Raw genomic sequence first — 17,698 nt, forward strand, 5'->3', positions numbered from 1 at the left:
TTGATACTCATGATACTGATCAAAGTAAAGTATCCTCACTTTGGGAGAAAATGTTTGCATTTAGAAGCAGAGATCAATCATGAATCACGTACTGAAGGTGTGGCAAAGTATATTCGCATGGTTTTAGCTTTGTCTGTTTTTCTCGACGCCTAAACCTTACAGAATAATCAAGGGGTTGGAAGATTTGGAAAGAGTCAATTCAATAACTTCTGCAGTTGCAGATACAATAATACCCCCATTCTCATGTGTCCTACAATATAATGAAATATATGAGAACACATTCAGTATTTCCCTATTTGCTAGAGGAACCACATGTCTTAATCTCAATTTCAATAAAAATGTAGAGTGAGGCTCAGCTCCCTGATTCCCGTCTGCTTAATAGAGTTAGAATCAGTGCTGGCACAGATTCAGTTCACTGGCTCAGCTTTATTGGTGAATGAAGACCTGTAAAGAGCAGCATGTTTAACAACATATTAATAACTGCTGTGCAAACATTATTTAACAACTGTTGTTGACAGAAATGATTACAGCTGAAGCTGATCCAGTTGAGCTTTGCACAAACTGATAAAAAACGGTTCGAAAGGATGTTTTCTCATTGATTTCCTCATTGTCATTTTACATCAGGGAGCGTCTTGCTGCAATAGCTTCTGCTTTTATTACAGAAACCTAGCCTTAAGTATTCAGTGCATCTCCTGATGTGACACACAGGTCAATCCTGTGACAAGAGTTCAGGACGGGTCACTGATAGTGGCGAGCCTGCTTTAAATCCCAATCCCATTAATCAAGACTTTAACTCTTCAAGCGTATGTATGTCACAGTAACTCATGCAACAGGCAGAGCGACTGCAGAGTACATCTACAAATGTACTGTAAGTTAAAATGTTCAGGATGCTTCTGGGAAAGAAATACAATGTGCATGTAGCGTTCTTGTTAGGTCTTTAATATACATTGATTTATATCAAATGACATTCTTTCTCTTGATTTACACATACAAAAATAAAATAAGCTCTTGATTGGTTTCAGCATTTTCATTCAAATTAGATGTGTGAAGTTCTTTCATCCCTAAAAAGCACTGATATGAGAGATATGTTTTGATATCGAACTGCTAAAACACCTTCTGATAGATTTTGTTTGAAATGTTTCCTAAAAAAAGAGGAGATCGAATGGTGACTCCTCATCTTAGTGTCACTGTGCTCTTCAACCAGGTATGCTCATATCACATAACCCAAGAAGCAATTTAATATCTAACCTCTTTATGATAGCAAATCCTCACAAATCTGAAACACTCACCTCCCCCCAGGTGTGTCTTAAGACACAGATATCACAAATATAACTTTTGCCATCAAATATAATTTGCACCATAAAAGACACAGCAGAGCTTTAGGACCATCAAAATTGTGCTAAAAATGTCACAAACTGCTGGATTGAACTGCTCCAGATTACAGTGTTAGCTTAGTTCATGTTGCAAAAAAGCAAAGCTAATGGTCTTGTCTTTATTTTCAGCAGTAAAAAGCATTTACCAAGAAGGCATAGAGTCTACATGGGATATAGTCTGTCCTGGTCTGGGTGTCAGAGTGAGCAGGGGTACTTGGCCCACAGAGGTAGCTTGCCTGTCTCGTTTGCCAGTCTCCAGTATCTCTCCTTCAGGAGGAATGCAGCTGATTTAGGCTGCCGCTGTCTGCTGAAGATACCCTTCTTGTTCCCCACCACACGGGTGATCCCTGCAGACAAGAGAAAGATCAACAAGTACTCAGGAAAGCTCAGACCACAAAGTTCATTTAGCATGTCTTAACATTCAAGTATTTTTAATGCAACGTTTTTAATCTTCAACTGCTCCTGTTATGACTTATCCTCGTATTAATCATGTTATGGAAATGTTGTATGCATCAAATTCAATCTGATTATTATTACCCCTTTGTAACATTGTCTTTTAAGTGGTCTTAAAAGTAATGTTGGATCAATTTACAGCAACCTGTGGAGGCCTATATTTAAATTAAGGAAACTATTTGGGCATGTTGTAAATAGAACAGCTACATGAATACATGATACATGAATAATAAAAACAGCTGAAGTGCTTTATTCATCATTATCACAAGAAGGAGTGCTGTTGCTCTGGATATCAGCACTGCTGTGATTCAGACACAGGTGGAGAGATGAAGATAATCCCAGCGTGCTGATAATCCGTACAACAGCATGATCTCAAGGTGACTTTGACCTTTAATTACCCGGCTCCCTGAAATCCACAATTCTTTTGGGTCAAAACCCCATAAATAATTATCAATTCTCAAAAGCAAGAGTGACCCCAAAGGCAAGATGATAATACACATCTCATTATTTTATAGACCAACAGAAAGGACTCGGGCATATTTCACATCTGCCTGTTAACACTGTGACAAAACCCCTCCTGGTCTTGGACTCTAAATTTCATTTCAGTCCATTTTAGAATTGTTTTTAAAATTTTGAGTTTCCTCTTTTTAGAACGTGTAAGGGGTCAGCTCCAGAATACACTGCTGACTCTCTACAAGCCTTCCTCTAATCTTAGATCCTTAGGTAGGTCATTACTAAGTATTACTTTGTTTTGTTGCTTGTTTAATACTTTTGATGGGTTTATAATGTTTATTAATTGCTGCCTACTGGCTTTATAATTTTATGTAAAGCACTTTGTAACTTGTTTTGAAAAGCGCAGTGTCAATAAAGGCATTATTATAATTTTTATTATTACTAATTTGTAGGGATGCACGATATTGGATTTTTTGCCAATATCCGATATGCCGATATTTTATAACTCATTTAGCCGATTACCAATACCAATATTTTTCCAAACACCTAACTGCAGAGATCACCAATTCTCTTCTGTATTGGAATTAGCATACAGTATTACGGTGATACTCTTAATCACATTTGTTATGTAATATTCATTTCTTGAGCAAAAAAAAGAAAAATACTTAATACTTAAAACTGCATATTTATTTATGACAATTGCTTTAAAAAAAAAAGATACATCCTACTTAAAACTTGGATGATGCTCCCCCTCAGACAATCATAAACCCACAACCAGGGCACATTTGGCCAATTTCACATTTGACATAGTAAGTAAACCTAACCTCTGTTCACAGGGAACATGTGAAAAGTGCAACTGTACAGCGAGAGCTGTACAGGGCGAGAGCGAGAGAGAGCGAGAGAGAGCGAAAGAGAGAGAGAGAGAGAGAGAGCGAGAGAGAGAGCGAGAGCGAGAGCGAGAGAGAGAGAGAGAGAGAGAGAGAGAGAGAGAATGTGCGTTCGCTTTGTCTGTTTCAGCGGATCAGCTACTTCACATTATAACCATTAATCTTTGTGGTTTTCTTTTAATGTAACAGTTCAATAAATCAGTGTTTTTACAGTTGCCTTGAAAACCTGTTTAATTGGCTTGATTCGTCTTCTTCTGCTCTGCTGTTCATGAACTGTATTCAGATCACCTGAGGCAGTGTGATACATGTCATTAAAGTCTAAGTGATGTTATACTCTAAATCAGTGATCACAAAATGCCCCTGTCTGCTCAGATTAATGAGTGAGAAATAAGTGTAGTACTATATTTCTACTGAATCCAGTAGCTCCCTCTGCGGTAGTTAGGAGCCAGATGTGGGTGGGAATCAGTTGTAGGAAAATCTGCACAGGATTTACACAGACTCTCTTCAATCTGGCTGTGTTTTCAGGGTTTAAATGACGGTCAGTGACGGCTGTGATTCCAGGAACCCACAACTGGATTTCACCCAAACCTAATCACTAAATGCCTGGATTGGTCCTGGTCCAGATCCTGTAGATCTCTTAGGAACTACAGCTACGATTAAAACCTTCTTTAGTCAGACCAACCAAATACCACAGATACCAGTTTATAACAAAATACTGAGGAAAAAATAAACTGTTTATATCACAGAAGCAGGAATCAAATAATTCAAATTTTTTCAGCAGTATATTCAGGAGAACCTCATCTCTCATTTCAAGCATTTCTTCAACCCTGAGTTTAAAGAGTTACTTTAAATTGAGTCCAGACCAACAGCTTCTTCTGTGAAACCGACATGACTCAACCTGATGCCACACCCATACACCAACCTATTCTTAGTCTCATTTTTGGAGGTGTGTATCATTTTATAATGCTTGCTTGGAACATGAATTAAGAAAGTACATGATTCATTCCCAGCTGTAAGAACAAATTAACTGCAGGGTTGCAGCACGAGTGAGCATCAGCTACATTAGTGTACCCCTGCAGGGTCTTCCTGTAGTCTGTTCTCAGCATCAGGTGTTTAATACAGCAAGAGAAGGTTTTCATGTGCTTAAAAACTGCCCTGCCTTATCGCGTTTTCATAACCCTGTAATAAACCGCAGTCACATGGGAGAATACAAGGCAGCTTTGACTCTGACAGGAGCATTGTGTGGATCGTGTTTTTTACTTGGAGCTGCAGTACCTTGTGCAGTCATGAAGTCGGCAAAGTTCCAGATGAGTTCACCAATGACATACTGCTTCCTTTTCTGGTCAAACACGTTGTGGTAGCTCTGCAGGACCGCCTTCTGGTACTCCTCTGTAAACATCATGGGCGGGTCCTAGAGAAGGAAGACAACTTCTTACTCCCATGTTTGTGGGGAAATGTTTCATAACCAGAATCTCGAGGAGAGTAAGGCTTAATATAATCTAAAATCCAAATTCCAGCTTTCAAATTCACCAAACTAGTAATGTAGATGTTTTTGATTATGCACAATGTTCAAATATTTGAATCAGTGTGTGTGAGAATCCTCACATTGTGAAGTCCCGGGACTGCATCTGCTCCATACTCGCTCTGAATGATGGGTTTCTGGTACTTTCCGTACCAGCTCTCAAACTGAGTGTTGAGCTGGATGGGAATGACCTCCATGTGTCCTGGGTCATGATACCAGGAGAAGTAACTGTTCACACAGATGACATCCACAAAGGGAGCCTGGAGACGAGATAAAATATTAAAAATCACAACAACTTCATGGTACATTTGTGTGTTCTTCTGCTCTGTTGTGAGGCAAAATGCAGTTTATTTTATGCTCTCCTTTTCGAACACTCTGTACAATGAGTTGGTATTTTCTTGCAGCTGTTGAAACTGCTTACACATTCAGTCTTTGCCCTGAGGTAAACAGTAAAAAGTGTTTGATAACTTGTGTTGACCGAGTCAGAAGCTTTTACAAATGAGTCGCTGCAGGTAATCGGCACCTTTAAGCGCCTAACTACACCCTGAGACATTTTCCTCACAGCGTAGGAATTTGAAATATTCTGCAGCATGTCAACAACCTGGCTTGATGTTGGGTCAACAAAAGACACAGTATTCCAACAGATACAAAACATCTGAAGCTCGGCAGGATAACATAAAAACCTGGCTAACTTTCACTGCCTTATTTGTATGAGCTAAAACAAAACACTGAGGTGAGTGTAGTTATCTGAAAAGGCACAAAAGGGTTTATTTTACCTAAGAATGGGATTTCTTTACCTTTGTGAAACTTGATGTATAACAAACGCACCAATGCTAATAACTACAACTAATGCCAAACTTAATCTCCTCATCATCCTCCAAAATGTTTTACTTGTAGAGAAAAAATCTTGATAAGAGTCAGGGGGCATCGACCTCTGGACTATTTATTCCAATTGGTCTGTAAAATGTTTCAAAAGATGCTGCTACCACTACTGTTATGTGATTGTAGTCTTTTTTTTTTACTGACATACGTTTAAGGTATATCCTTATCTCTTTTCATTTCAATCTGTCATTATTAATATTATTGCTGTGGTTTTCACATAATTGTATAAATCTTGCTAAACCACTTACTCGTATACAGGTATTCATAAACCTCATTCAGATTTTCTGCTTTTGGATTAGTAATGTAGTAACTGTATTTATATTGTTAATTGTTACTTTATCATATTATTTTGTTCAACTTATTATTTATATTAAGTATTGTTTTTGGTGAGTGTCAATTTGCTTTTTTTTGTTTGACATTTAAAAATGATTTCTGTGGAGGCTTCAAATAATCTCTAAGAGTTTTCTGAGTTTTTCTGCACTGAATATGATCTATCTCTGTATTTTTTTCTATTATTTTTTTTGTAATTGTGCAAAAATGAAATAAAATAAAAATAAAAATGCTTAAATATAAACACTTCAGCAATTAATGAGCTGCGCAGGTTCAAACTTTGGTCTATTTGTTAATTCTGAGGAGTGTGCTGTAAAATCTCACCCCTTTGTCTCTGGCGTAGTTACTGTCTGTGACATAAGTGACAGGTCTGGTAGAGTCCAGAGCTTTGGTATGCTTTATCAATGTCCTGAAAGAAAAACAAAAAAGTACCTTGATCACAACAACATACATAAAATATAAATCACTACAAGTTTCACAAAGCGCTTCTGTAATGATTGCATGATAAAGACAAATAGACAGATACTGTATTTTGATTGTGGACGAAACTCAAGGTCCAGCTGTTCCAGTTACACACAGCATTCATGTGAAAAGACTGCTGTGGACTGTTACAGTTTCAGTGAAACAAAGTACACATCAGTTACAGAAAGTTAGCACACTTTGTTCTCTAGACTTGCATCACACTGCTTTACGCAAAGTAGTTCAGTAGGTTGAGTGTGTGTCTGCCCTGGTTCTTTTTCAGAGCAGCTTCATGAGTACTCGTACAGCATTCCACAGATCACAAGAAAGGGAACGGCTTGGTCAACAAATGAACCATGAACACCATGAATAGGAATTTACAACTTATAAAATGTGCACTTACAGAGGATTTGTTTTTAAAGTTAGGCTGAATTCTAGTTGTTCTGTTTTTTCCCCTTTTCAATCAAATGAAGTCAAAACTCTTGATGGGAACATATTGAACCCACTGTAGAAAAACAACATTTTTATAATGAAATAATCATCTCGGAATTACCAGAAAAGTTGGTTTGAAAAAAAAGGAAAATCGTCTCTGTTTTTCTAGATTAATAAAGGTCCAGTGTCTCACATACACTCCACAGGTATCTAGTATTTTCAGGGGCTGATGTCAGTGTGCAAAATCGGCAAAATCATACCAACCCTAAACATGACCAATATGTGACTTATGTTACTAAAAGACACAAGGGTCTATCTCCTTAAACCTTAACTAGAGTAACACTGGATTCAATGTAATGGTTGTAGCTTTGTTGCTTCCTGAAGAGGTCTATGAGAGCACTCATTGGGGTTATGAGGTACCAGTGTCTCGTTGATTCCAAAAAACAGAGCTGATTTGAATATTTTCAGGAGGAACTTTTCTCATAATTACGGGATAATTTGTTTAAGAAACACTGGAGATTTTTTTTTTTCTGAAGTGAATGTCACATGCTTCCATAAAAATCCACCAGTGAAAAACGTCACTGGAAGACTAAGAGGACTTGTAACTGTGACATTTCACAAAATCAACACTGGAAAACAGCAGAAAATAATGAAACCCTCACCCTCTGTCTACCTCCCATCAACCAGACGGATATATAAAAATAATATCAAACCACTCCAAAGTCCAAATGACCAGAAACGATATCGAACCATAAGGAGTGCGACCTAACTGGCAATAAATATGAATAAACACGCAGTCTTTGTCGTACACACAACACGGCAGAAATAGTGAATGGTCTTACAGCCATCCGGGTGAGACACATCAGTTTGTGAGTGGATGAATATGTGATGCAGTGCTTCAAATTAAACTAAACAGCCAATACTCACTTGAAATAGTTTTCAGCAGGCGGCATCTCAGAAGCCGGCTCATTGGCTACAGACCACATGACCACAGAGGGATGGTTCTTGTCCCGCCGTACGAGCTCGTCCATGACAAGCAGGTGATGGGTCAGAGAGGAGTTTCCGAAACTGCGACTATGTAAGAAAGGGTGGAAATTTCAGTACAAACTGAAGCTGTAATGGTCTTTTTATTTATCATCTTAATGAATTGGGTCATAATACAGACACTTGCCTTTACTTAATTTAATCATTGCACTTCCACTGAATTAAGATGGACATAACTTTCATGCCTGTTCTGTTCTGTGATCAGTCATGTTTTTAACTCATCAGTTGTAATGTGATACTGTATTTATTTTCAGTGCTCAGTGAAGCGTTTGTACCCTTTATTCTGCACACTGTGTGCAGAATGAAGTCTGCACAGTCATCAGGATGTGCATGCTGTGGGATCTTTCATCATCATTTTCATTCATGTTGTAACAGCCGTACGCAGCATAAAGATTCTTGATAGATATTTTGTTTCCTAACTTTGATGAACATCACAGAGAAGTCTGACCTCTGTTCTCATCTCATTAGATGTTCACACTCTCTGTCTGTTGATCACTCTGAACCTCAAACACACCCATAGGTCACAGAGATGAAAGGGGCGGATGACTCACATGTCTTTGATGCCAACCCCCGGGCACTCGTCTATCACCACGATGCCGTGACGGTCACACATCTGCAGGATCTCCTCGGCGTACGGGTAATGGCTGGTGCGGAACGAGTTGGCCCCCAGCCACTTCAATAAGTTAAAGTCTTTGACGACCAGCGGCCAGTCGAAACCTTTCCCTCGAATCTACAACACAAAGTACACACAGGAAGGAAGTGTTGGATTATGACACTGGATCTAGTTTTCGACCAAATTTCCTGTCTGAAGCACTGAACTCCTGCACAGACTGGCTGCATAGCTCGGCAAAGATGTTGCACATTTGATGCTTCTTTACTGCAACAAGTTAGATTCCAAGAAAAAAGGATTTAAATGGAGACATGGCTGCTTTTGACAAGCAAAATTACCTTCCAACAGAAAAGGAAAATCTCCTTTGCCAGGATTTTGAATTACAATAGCTTATCTCAAAGAACCTTTGGATATCTTAAATCAGAGACAAGTACATTTGCCTGATCACAAGAAAAGATAGGGGAAATATTTCCTCAGTTTGCAGCTGACATGTAGCGACTGATCTTCCTATTGTCTTGATTTGAAGCTTCATTTTCAGGTAATACATCTTCAAACTGGTGCTTAAATCTACAGACACATAAAAACACTTTTATTTCCACTGTATTCAAAAGATGTGCTTTATTTAAGCTCCCAAGTTATTTAAATAACCATTAAATAAGAACATGTGCCCTTAAATCAAAGAGAAAAACTGCATGTTGTTCTTAAATGAAAAAAGATAAACGTAATTGCAATACACAGACTCCTTTCAAAATGAAATCTGTACATTATGTAGAGGACAAATAAACTCTGTGGGATGTATCAGAACTGTAGGACATTTTAAAAGGCTCTCAGTGTCTATCAAATGAAATCAAAACTCTTGATGGGAGCATATTGAACCCACTGTAGAAAAAAAACAGTTTTTCTGAAATTTTGAAATAATCATCTCAGAATTACCAGAGAAGTTGGTTTGAAAAAATAAAGGAAAAACTTCTCTGTTTTTCTAGATTAATAAGGTACAGTGTCTCACATATACTCCACAGGTATCCAGTATTTTCAGGGGCTGATGTCAGTGTGCAAAATTAACAAAATCATACTATCCCTAAACATGAACAATGTGTGACTTATGTTACTAAAAGATACAAGTGTCTATCTCCTCATATCTCAAACCTTAACCAGAGTAACACTAGATTCAATGTAATAGTTGTAGCTTTGTTGCTTCCTGAAGGTCTATACACGCATACATGATAGCTGTGATTTCAGACAAACAGTGAACTTGATCTGTTAATTGTCTGTTCCTCTTGTGCTGAGAGGCAAGAAGCTAAAAAAAAAAAAGGCTGCCGAGGCAATTTTTAAAATCATGTCAGCGTGGATCAAACTAGTTTATAAATCTATCAAACCTACGCTCAAGCTTCAAGTTACTGAGGACTAGAATAAAACTTCACTAATAACTTATCATATTGAATTGACGTTATAAAGGAAAAAAATAATTGAAACAGGTTAAAAAAAAACACAAAGCTGTCTGGTAATAATAACTTTAAAACACTTGCCTTGATGAAAGATGTTTACATTTCACTATTTGCACTCTTAGCTCAACGCTGCACTCTAGTGGTACTCACATCAGCATCCTCATGTTTATTGACTCCATGGAAGTAGAAGGGCTTGTTATTGATGAGAAACTGGCTGCTGGTGACTCTGACTGTGCGGATGCCGACTGGTAGAGCATAAACGTCCTCAGATGTTGTCCCTTTATCAGATGCCAAAACACGAACCTGAGATCCAGATATCAGCAAATATCAGAAACATTTAGTCTTGCATCACTTTCAGCAGAAATCGTGAAATAGAGGAAGTTGTGCTGAATACTTGGCACTACTGTGTTAGGCACTTTATTCCTACACTGAATAACATAACAGAAACTTCAAAGAAGAGAACATGAAATGAAAGGCAGTTATGACTGAAATTATTATTTTTTACTTTTAAGAAAAAGGAAACATCTCCGTTTTTAATGCTGTATTCATTATATTTTTTAGAAAGGTTGCTTAAATCAACCATAATGTAACTTTGTATTTTACATCTTGCAAGCCACAGTTTAGACTCAAGCAGCACCTTGCTTTACTATAATAATTCTGACACCAAAATATGAATATCTTCTTCAGTATTACTCCAAAAAAGCAGGGAAACTACTTGAGTAAAAGATCACACATGCCGTCTTACCTCCAGTGAATACAGATATGCTGGATTTTCATGCATCAAATACGGCCACCATAGCTTGACATCTACGACTTTGAGCACTCCAGATGGCTCACTGGAGGAGGCCACACAGTGACCGTCTTTGTCCATCAGAGTGACCTTCAGGGTGGCAGAGGAGGCTCCTTTCACTGACACTTTATATTTGACTAAGCCTGAAAGAAAACAGCAAACATGGAGAATCAAACATAGAAAACAGAAACTGACTATACATCTGTAATCTACAAAACACTCTGTTAGAAATGTTTCAACACAGATTACCATATGATTAAAAAAAGAAAGAAGTACTTGAAAATATCAGTCGTATCATATGACATGTTGGAATCTTATCCCAGCAATATGAGTGTTATAAAACTGAGGAGTGCAATTTGTGTTTTTCTGAAAGTAGAGTGTTGCCTCATTTCTAGCTGATGTAGGATTTCAGCTGCTCAACAGTTCGGAGTCTTCTTTGTGGCGTTTTAAATTTTATAATGAGTCAAATGTTTTCAATGGGTGACAGTTCCGGACTGCAGGCAGGCCAGTGTAGCATCAGGACTCTTCTACTACACAGCGACACTGTTGTAATACATGCAGAATGTGGTTCGGTATTGTATCACTGAAATAAGGGAACATGCTGTCTACTCGGCAGCATGTTGCTTTAAAACCTGTATCGTTCAGCATTAACAGTCCTGAACTGTCTACCATGACCTGTAAACTATTAGGTGTTGCACCATTTGCCAGTGCAGTCTTTAGTAGAGTGGTGAACCCCTCCACATCATTACCTCAAAATGACCTTAGCCTCTCTGGGATGATCTTTAAGTACCATAACATAATTTTACAATACTGTTGTAACCAGTTAATTGTAAGGTGTTCCACTGGGTGTTTTCAATTTTTTCATGCTACTTTCCCAACTTATTTAAAATGACTTGCTGGCATTAAATTCAAAATAGGCCAAATTATTTAAATTTTCAATTTCAACATTTGATGCGCTGTTTTTACTCTATGTAAACATATTATTTCAACATTTTGCATCACATTCTGTTTTTATATTTTACACAACCTCTCACATTTTTGGTGACAGTGTTCGGATGTGTCCGTTTACCAGTATTATCAGAGAAGTCAGTCACCACGGTGATGTCATCAACGTAGGCCCTAGGAGTGGTGTACAGTAACACAGGACGGTGTATGCCAGCATAGTTGAAGAAATCAAAGTAGATGTTTTGCACAAAAAATCCTTCAGGATACCTGTTGAGGAAAAAAGTTTTGTTGTTACTCACTAACAGGCTGCTGTGCACATTTTATGACACCTAAATTCTACATCCCCAGAAGGAAAGGCTCTGAATACAGAACATAATCTAAAAAAACTCTGGAAAATAACAGAGCTTTTTGTTGCAAGAGTTGAAGCTGAAGATACAGTATAACTAAACTTGAGTTAAAAAAAGGAGAGGTAGCTTAAATAAAATGCAATGTCACTTCAAGAGTCACTGCTGATTGTCATCTTTAGCTACACAAGAAAAAAAGCTGAAGTGTAACCCTTACCACAACAGATAGTGTTGGGTTTTTTGTTTAACTATTGCTTCCTTGACTGTGAAGGAGCCGCTCTAAACAGACCTTTTTTTATCCTGAACACAGTGAAGGCATGTCCAGAGATTTCATTGGTTATAATTAGTTTTTCCAGTTTTATTGTTTCGTTTTTGGGGGAGGGGGGGTTTGGGACATGTGCACGCCTTTTCAGATGTTACATGACTTACTGAGTAATCCTGCTCGTTGCACAACCCCATCTGGACTCTAGTTCCTGGAAGGAAGGTGCCCAATTCTTGAGAACAAAACCAAAACCGAGATAACTCTCGCTTTCTCATAACTAATGCATCTTAATGCATGAAAGTAGGATCTTTTTGGAAGCTAAATAATTGACAAATGAATGAACGAATAAATAAAGTGGGTTTTTTTGTTGCTCGCCATTTTTTGTTCTATATTTTATTCTATTTTCCTACAACATTTGAACAAACGATTTAATCATATTTTTGCAAATAGATGTGAACTACTTTTCTCATTCACTTAAGGTAACCAAACTACATTGTCCTGAATGGCAGCTTTGCTGTTGTTCAGCTTTTTCCATCGTGAAGTAACAGATGGCTTTCAAAGCTGTACTTTGACATTTGAACTGACTGCTGAAGTAGAAGTGCTCAGAAGCAGCTGAATTTCCTCACATACTAATGCGGTTTCAATTTAAATACAACTAAAAAAAGCTGTTAAGGGTTACTTGAGGTGTGAAGTGTGACAACAGTTGACATAGCAGATGTGTCAGTCAGATAAGTGGTTGATCAGTCAGGTTAGGAATGTAATGTCAACTGCAAATTCAAAATGTAAAGGTGTTGTGGTGAAGGTAATTAAAGTTAGAATACAGTTTGCTATATTTTATGAGGAAATGAATTCTGTGAACGTGATTTAATAAATTCAGTCTTTTAAATATATAATAAAAGCAGGTTTACTTGGAGGGGTCGTTCATGTGCTGGATGGTTCCTGGAGGGAGCGTGTCCAGAGTCAGAGTGTTGTTAACAGCGATGGTGATCCTGCATGTCTTAGACGGGTCAGCGCGGAGTAAACTGCCGATCTCAGCCTCAAAAGGAAGATGGCCACCTTTATGCACCATCACTTTCACCCCATTCACCCACTGCCAAAAGAAACACACAACTGTTTCAAAACAGCTTGATCACATTTTGATTGTCATGCTTGTGTAAGGATGATTTTAACTCACCACGACTGCGTAATAGTGAGCGCTTCCCACTCTCAAAACAACTCTTGTCCCTTCATCGTTGATCCAGCGTGCAGGCACCACTGCCTCTCGCTCATACCACACCCAGCCAACAAAATCTCTCAGAGCAGGGTCCTGTGTGATGTCGTTGTAGCTGGCAGGGACTGGCATGTCGATCACTGGACCATTCTGCGGAAAAACAAACTTAAGTTAGTCAACAAAAAAAACCCAACAGATTTCTAAGAGTGGAGCAGCAGAACTCATTAGTGTTTGTTATTCCTGGAATATTGATTAATCGGGACTATAAATAACATCATGATAACAATGGGTATTTAATAATTACTGCATAACAAGACAATAACAGAAGTGATCTGTAAAGACGGAGCATTACGCATTATTGTCTGACTCCTCTGTTGTCCTCTGTTTGTTCATGTTAAACAGTATAGTGTAAAGTATAGAGCAGTACAGTAGTGTTTATTATAGTATAGTAAAGTATAGTATAGTATAGTATAGTATAGTATAGTATGGTATAGTATAGTATAGTATAGTATAATATAGTTTACCTCAGAAAAAAAGTCCCTGTTATTCATGACCAAAGTCCATTTTTAGAAATCTGACAAAAGATAACAAAGTAGACTTTGCATCATGAAATAGGTCAAATGGATAAATAAAAGGTAGGGAACACTGAATTTTTTGTTCTTATCATTTTGTTTCAAAACACTGTATGAACTTGAGTATGTGCCTGTTTAGTTGACATTAAAATGTATCTAATATAGTGAACAAATACCTTAATTAAACTGTATTTGTGTTACCACAGCACTGTTATTATTCATTTTAAAAGCTATACAGAAAGCTCTTTAGTTACTATTAAAAACCTCCATTGTAGATATCTTTAGTATCAATACTTTTATTCATTATGTTAATTTCATTTCTTTAAAGTAGCAGTACTGCTGTTTAATTGCCCTAAATTGTATCATATTTCTAGTTCTATTTATTGTTATGCAATGAAACACAATGACACACTCCTTGCATTGTGTTTAAAACTACTCTCCAATGAACTCCAATGTTGATTCTTGTTCTGCTAACAAGTCACAAGTTTCATCTGAAATGGTATTTTTGTAAAACTCCTAAAGTATTTGTGTTTACAGTGGGTTGGTTTGATGCTTAGCTGCAAGTTTCTGCAGATTTAAATGTACTTTGTGCTGTTTTGTAGCTCTATGGTATGCTAAGTAGTCCAGTAGTGTGATTTTGCGTATACAAACTCTCCTAATGTTGTTGGCTGCCTCAGTTGATGACTAAAATGTACACCGTGTTTGTTTTCAGTAGCTGAGTGAACTTTATAACTACATTAGAGGGAAACAAACAGAGTGAGATGCTTTGTTGTTCAGAGAGCTGCAGATCTCTCCTGCTCACCTCTGCCAGCCTTGTCTTGTACCATGCCTCATCAAAGCCCTGATTCCGGCTTGGTGATTTGTCCGCCCTGAAGTCCCACAGACCGCCCAGCTCCTTCACCTCTCGGGAGGAAGACTCCCGGGGGAACAGCATACCAGAGTCTAGTAAAAACACCGCCTCAAACACCCCGAACAGCCACAAAACCGGGAGCAACCCGGGCCACCACGGTGCAGCCATCCTGTCCTGAACTACAAACTCGGAAATTCATTCCACGGTTTATGATGCTGATTCAGTCACGTGACTAACTCTGTTGTCACGTGACCGCGGAAATATTTATTTTTATTTGTATTATTTTTTTTTTTTTTTACTAATTTCGGTTATTTTCTGACTTTTCGAGAAGACCACAGCGTTTAAAACAATAAAACACATTTTAATTTTTTAATAATAAAAATAATACATTTTATTCAAAAGCGCCTTTCTCGACACTCAAGGTCACACACCAAGTTTTAAATACAATGTAAAAGTTGGGAAACGTATTTAAAAAAAGAAACAAACTGACATACACACAAAGCCTCGACTGAGGACAGTATAATTTTGAATTTGAAGGTGGGAAGATAGGGTGTAGTATTTGGGAGGGATTTGTTCCACTGTTGCCTTAAAATGAAGAGGATAAGCATAACATTTACCTACATGTGTTCGTCAGTACACTCATTTTCAGGAAGTTACAAGTAAAGAAAAATACAAAGAGGAAACTTGAAAAAAGTATTTTTTGAAAGACTTGTATGTGCTGTTGGCTGTTTAGCTATTATGAAGTTTGGAACCCAGAACAACAACAAAAAATCACATTATTAATATTTTCATTATAGTGGCTGAATTTCACGTAGGCCTATGGAAATTAAAGCTGCTATTGGTAGTCGTGATATAAACATCAGTTCTGAGAGAGATTTTGAATGTCAACACTACCCCTCCCCTCTATGCTGTCGTAACCTCGCCCACAAAGATCGTTGTGCGCATAGACATATTAAGAGTAGACACCGCGCTGGCTGCTGGGGCACAAGAAATACGGTCGCCATCTTGGTCCGGTCATCCTACCCATGATCCTACCTGTAAACGTTAACTGAAGCAGCAGAGACTTCAAGATGCCAGAGGACTGTGCGGCAAAATACCTATCTTACATCACATATCAGAATATTCTATTACTGTTTAGCACACTATGAATATTAAAATTAGCCGAACCATGTGTCCTGTATCATAACTACATGTATGACGTTTGCAGAAAAAAAAAGCATGAAAATCAGTTTAGTATTCGATGATTGATTAAATGCGCTGACACTTAATTGCGCTTGCCAAACAGATTACACTGAGTGGAGCGGGTGACCAGACCAAGATGGCGGCCCCACAGCTCGTCAGCGGCAATAGGTAATAGCGGTCGATGCGGCGTCTACTCATTATATGGTTGTGTGCGTTCTATGAGGAAGTAGTGGCTTCCCAGCCAATCAGAGCGACATAGTGGGGCCGCCACTCGACCAATCAGAACAGAGGGTTGGGGAGTAGCTCTGATTGGTCCGTGATAACGGGGACGAGGGGAATAATAACATTGCTTGATACAAAGGCATTGGAAAACACAGAGATTTTGCCATAATCTCAAACTACTTTATTTAGATGAGTACCAATTGGTATTATGACCTTTTCTCCAAATCCAGCAGATAAAAAGTACAGTTTTTTTACACCATTCCTACCAACAGCAGCTTTAAATTTGCGACAGAAACACTTCATTTAAATGTCTTGAATATAAATGCTCAATGAAAAATCTTATTCAATTCATTCAACCCAAAAGCATCAAATAACCTTGGCATTTATAAATAGGCCTATTAAAACTGTCCAAACTGATTCTTACAATGTACTCTTACTGTCTTATTGTTTTCTTGTGTTTTTTCTCTCTCCTAAGAAATATGTTTCTTTGTAAATTCACTGCTTATATTATTGTTTATACAATGAAGTTTATTAAAAAGAAAAACTGATCTACATTATTCGCCGGACAGGATGCCAAATGTCTTTTCTGTCAAGAGATAAACAAAAATTATTTTACAATCAAAAACAGCACTGAATTCGACATCTACTTATTTTCTTGCCCCTTTTTTTTCTGCTGCAGCACCAAAAAACGACACAAGATAGCGCCAGACACTTGTATAACAAAGTCAGTGGCATAACACAGCAGCGTCTCGTTGCCTGAAGTTGCATCCATGCATCCCTACCCTACACTTGCATCTTTGTCCCTCCCACTAAAGATGCATGGAGAAACTCAAGACACTCAGAACACTGATTTCAGAAAAGTATCCAATAGCAACCCCACCATCACAAATTTATGTTATCACATGAGTGAATCAACCTTGTAAGGACACCTTGATGTAAGACATTAGAGATGGTCTCCTTTGGGTGGACATTTGATTTAACTAAATTTCACTCAACAGATATAATAGCTTCAAGATGAGTGAGGAAAATGAGTGAATATAACTTAAAGGTATTTGGTATTGGAGCTGCTAGAAGGAATTAGTGGTATATACTGTATTTCTTAACAAATGTCAAAGACATAACCTCAAACCAACCAACACAATAACATTTTCTTGAGTGAGCTGGTGGGATAATTTGTGATATGGGGTAGGTGCTTTAGAAAGTTAGGAACTGTTTGCTAAACTCATATCAAAACTTTCCACCTCACTCACTTTGTGACAGTAATCGCAAACTGTAGCAGTGGTTGATGTTTTTTGTCCACTCAAAGTCAGATGCACTGTTGTTGCACTGTAAAATTACGCTGGGTCAAATTCCTAAAGTGGCCTTTAGAGGTTTACACTGACCATGAACTGCACAGTCCCTGTGACCTATGATGCTTGTCATTCCCAGAGT

At 37.9% G+C, this 17,698-nt stretch overlaps 1 protein-coding gene across 1 annotated transcript; it reads right to left on the reverse strand.

The window, feature by feature from the left end:
- Positions 1 to 918: 918 nt before the first annotated feature.
- Positions 919 to 15,076, reverse strand: gusb (glucuronidase, beta). Its single transcript, XM_034683772.1, has 12 exons — positions 14,816 to 15,076; positions 13,406 to 13,591; positions 13,140 to 13,321; positions 11,750 to 11,892; positions 10,636 to 10,823; positions 10,041 to 10,193; positions 8,387 to 8,565; positions 7,719 to 7,865; positions 6,225 to 6,309; positions 4,772 to 4,948; positions 4,442 to 4,577; positions 919 to 1,720 (listed from the first exon to the last, which is right to left on the reverse strand). The coding sequence occupies exons 1-12, from the start codon at positions 15,029 to 15,031 to the stop codon at positions 1,569 to 1,571; spliced, it is 1,944 nt and encodes a 647-aa protein (XP_034539663.1). The 5' UTR covers positions 15,032 to 15,076; the 3' UTR covers positions 919 to 1,568.
- Between the last annotated feature and the right edge of the window lie 2,622 nt (positions 15,077 to 17,698).

This window comes from Notolabrus celidotus, chromosome 5, assembly GCF_009762535.1.
Source record: "Notolabrus celidotus isolate fNotCel1 chromosome 5, fNotCel1.pri, whole genome shotgun sequence".
Lineage (NCBI taxonomy): Eukaryota > Metazoa > Chordata > Actinopteri > Labriformes > Labridae > Notolabrus > Notolabrus celidotus.